We start from the raw sequence: 4,181 nt of genomic DNA, 5'->3' as shown, positions 1-4,181 counted from the left end.
TCTTTAATAAAATGATCAGCGTTCTGCTCTACCAGGTGTAACAATTGAGTTTAACATCCAGGCATCCATGAAAACGGAATTTATGACATTTAACGGAGTTAAAAGTTAGCAGGGAGTTAGCTCGCTAGCTTCTATCTAAATACAATATAGCATGTCCTGACTGCGGGGCTTTGGAAACAAATTCAAACGTACAGCTCTGTTATCACTTCCAACATAAATGAAGACAGAAAACTAAACAGCAGTGACGTTTGTAGGGTTACTGAAGTTGGGCTAGCTGGTATATAATGATGTGCTACGTGACCGCTAGCGATACAGCTATGTTAGCATAATATAAACAAGCTAACTTTTTTTCCACTGATAAAAGTTACCGTGAGTGTTCTCGGTGGTCAGGAACAAATGTAATCGCATGGCAGGATGCTGTAAAAGGACCAAACTTCAGCCAGGAGAACAACTGAGATAATCCATCCACAATACGAGGTTAGTCATTCATATACTGCTGCATGGGCTGGGCTGTAGTTACATCCTAAGGTTTTAAAAACTGAGCTTAAATAAATGATTAGTGGTAATAAAAGCCGAGGGAGGTCAACAGGGATCACTGACTGTTTTAGGAGCTTTTTGAGATCAAATAGAAGAAAATACAAAACATTAAACATGTTAACAACACAAAAGCCATATTACAGTTTTTCTCGATTGGTTTGGCTCATTTCTTGAAATCGAGATGACATTCTCAAAATAACATGGACAAATCTCCAAACCACCTTGCAATTGTTCACAACAGAATGTCATTTTTCATTGGTTTTATCAAATTGCAAATGCTTTAGTACATGTCTCAAGTGACTCTGTGCTTCTTTTCAAATGATTATGTACAAGTAGCTACAGTTAGCACAATGAGCCCACATTTAGCACATTTTCCAAATAAATAGATCTTGGCGATCTAAACTGATTAGTTGATTTTTCAGTGAAATGGTTACTCACTCCAAAACATATCAGCATGGTTTCATTGTGTAAGTCATCATATGCACAATTGTCTGTTCAACTGTCAAAATTGGTCAAAGATATAATACCATGAAAGTATGTCTTGGAACATTTGATAAAGTTATGACAGTACTTGACAATCAATCAGGTGAAATTAGAACTAACGAAGGAGCACTTTCCCACATCTCAGATGACCAATCAAACAGGTTGTTTAGATACCTGACAGGTGTTGTCTTTGATTATGACTGCTGCCAAAAGTATATAGACAGAGCTTGGCCCGGGGCCAGTTTCATTTGCAGTGTGAACATGGAAGCATCTCGCCAAGTACAACAGCAACTTCCTGCTCGAGGAAGAAGAAGAGGAAGAGGAGGAGTGAGAATGCGTGGAGGAATAGGGGGAAGAGGCCGAGGAGCACGGAGGCACCATGATGTCCCAGATGAAATCCGGGCCACCCTTATTGACCACGTTATAAACCATCGCCTCACAATGGCAGAGGCAGGTCGCCGAGTGCAGCCTAATGTGCCTCGGTCTACAGTCTCCTCCATCATCCAAACCTTTCGCAGGGAAAACAGGTACAGAACTATGCTATTGAACTATTCAGTGTTGGTGTGTGTGTAGGCCTAGAGTACTGTAATATCTTCATGTCATGTTATATGATACTATAAAAATGACAAAGAAAAAAAAATGGAGAAAATACTGTGAATAGTATTCCAGTCACTGTGCAGTGCATCACACTTTTAGTACCATAAAACAGCAGTACAATTACATTGGTAACTCATTTTGTAACAAATTCACAGTGTTGACCTTTGACTTGTATGTCTAGGATTGGACGACAGCCTCAAGTGGGTGGCAGAAGAAAACTTCTAAATGAACAACAAGAACGAGAAATATGCAACATGGTCATTGCAAATACTGCCATCACACTGAGACAGATTCATAATGCAATCCTGCTAGACAATGTAATGTTCCAAAATATAAACTCTATCAGCATCTCCACAATAGACCGGGTACTGCAGAAACATCAGATGACCATGAAACAGATTTACAGGGTACCATTTGAGAGAAACTCTGACAGAGTGAAAGGGCTGCGGTACCAGTATGTGCATGTAAGTCAACTACTGGTTGTCTATCATTGTAACACTATTACAGTAAGACATGGTTACCACTGTTTTTTTGTTTTGCGTTATCCTTTTTACCTTCACAATCCAGCTTTGTGTGACTAGAGCATTTTGCCTAGAAATTGTCTTCAGTTTTCCACTCCCTGTTTTTACAGTACTTTAGATCCTCCCTGCAGTATCTGTCTCTACTTGACTGATTAGATTTATTTCTGTTCTATTGTAGAGAATAATGGCATTAGAAGGCAACGAAACCCCTCACATCCTAGTGTTCATTGATGAAGCTGGCTTCAACCTGGCCAAAGGTCGAAGGCGTGGCCGTAACATCATTGGCCACCGAGCCACTGTGGATGTCCCAGGCCAGCGAGGAGCAAATATAACAATGTGTGCCGCTATATCAGAAAGAGGTGTGGCCACACACATTCCCAGTTTAGGGCCCTACAATACACAAAAGCTCCTCAATTTTTTGGACCACCTTTATACTGATCTGATCCCAGAAAATGAGAGAGGTGAAGAAGGACCTCAGCTACCACATTATGTCATTGTGTGGGATAATGTGAACTTCCACCGCGGCCCACGCATCAGAACCTGGTTCACCACCCATCCCCGGATGCTAATGGAGTTTCTTCCACCTTACTCTCCTTTCCTAAATCCAATTGAGGAGTTTTTTTCAGCTTGGAGGTGGAGGGTGTATGAGCATCAGGCTCAAGACCAGAGGGCCCTGCTGCATGTCAGGACATCACAGGGGATCAATGTAGGGGATGGTTGAGACATTCACGCCGTTTCTTCCCTCGCTGCATCGCAAGAGAAAATATCCGTTGCGATGTGGATGAGAATTTATGGCCTGACAGAGAGCAGCGCGTCGATGGCCAGGGGGATGAGGATGGTGGCCAGGAAAGAGAGGGTGACAATGGCGACCACTGAAAATATTACTGTACTATAGTTCTGAAACTTTATTTACAGTATGTTAGGCTAGAGTTTGTTTGTTTTTATAACTGTTCACATTTACAGAATCCTGTATATGTTTTCTTTTCACAGTATGTTCTCTAATGTTAACATTTCTTTGTACGAATGAAAATGTTTACAGTTTCCTTGAGTATGAGTGGTTTATTGGAGGCTGATTTTACTGTAAAGTCTTTTAGTTTTATTCATAGTGGTATTCTGTTGCTAGACCTGTGTCTCAGTGACAAAACGTCTAAGCATTTTGACTTGCAGTGCTTAAACAATGCCAAAGGTATAATGCATTTTGGGGGCATTGACTATTTATATGAGAAGGATATTTAGTTTTGACACATGGATAAACTCTTTTGGGAGAGATATGAGCTTTTGGGGATCCATGGTGTTGTGCTAAACCATCCAGGTTATTTTGACAAAAGCACTAAATGAATGCACATGTGCCAAGGCACTTGAGAAGGATCTGTGCTATTTTGACTGTACTGGCCTTTTATATGGGAAAGGAATCTGCTTTTGAAGCATGGACGAAGAGTTTGGGGAAAGATATTTGATTTTGCTAGTGAGCTATAATGTTGGGCAGAACTGTAAGACTGTTTGGCCAAATGACCTTATGGTTTTGAGAATGTCATCTCGGTTTCAAGAAATGAGCCAAACCAATCGAGAAAAACTGTAAACGCAGACTACTTTAGACCCGGAAGTAGGATTCGTCGCGTCATCACTGATCAACCGGATAGCTGCGAGTTCAGATGGAATAAAGAACTGGAAAACGAGTGGCAACAACTGAAAAAGACACTTACAACAGAGCCAGTTTTGGCGTATTTTGATCCAAAAAGAAAAACAAAAGTGTCAACAGATACATCGAAGGCCGGGATCGGCGCAGTGTTGTTCAGCAGTTAACATCTAAAGAAAAGGGGATGTGTTGATAGGAGTTATGTGGGTTAGTTCAGCTTCACCACTAGGGGGCTGTCTAAACCAAACTGTGATATATACTGTGTCGTAGAAGCAGCGGCAGGTTATGTTTGCATGCATGGATGTGAGCCACGTTAAAATAAAGAAGCTTGCTCACTACTACTGATGTTTTATTAGAAACACGACAATTATGTCAGCAGCTCCACCGTGAACTATGTTAAACCAAAC

General features: G+C 41.0%; 1 protein-coding gene across 1 annotated transcript; it reads left to right on the top strand.

Moving 5' to 3' along the window:
* Positions 1-1,173: 1,173 nt before the first annotated feature.
* Positions 1,174-3,049, top strand: LOC113016735 (uncharacterized). Its single transcript, XM_026159800.1, has 2 exons — positions 1,174-2,081; positions 2,317-3,049. Exons 1-2 carry the CDS (start codon positions 1,791-1,793, stop codon positions 2,857-2,859), a joined length of 834 nt encoding a protein of 277 aa, XP_026015585.1. The 5' UTR covers positions 1,174-1,790; the 3' UTR covers positions 2,860-3,049.
* The last annotated feature ends 1,132 nt before the right edge of the window (positions 3,050-4,181 follow it).

Source organism: Astatotilapia calliptera, chromosome 23 (genome assembly GCF_900246225.1).
Source record: "Astatotilapia calliptera chromosome 23, fAstCal1.2, whole genome shotgun sequence".
Lineage (NCBI taxonomy): Eukaryota > Metazoa > Chordata > Actinopteri > Cichliformes > Cichlidae > Astatotilapia > Astatotilapia calliptera.
The sequence above is the reverse complement of the archived record's forward strand: the minus strand, read 5'-3'. Positions and strand labels throughout refer to the sequence as shown.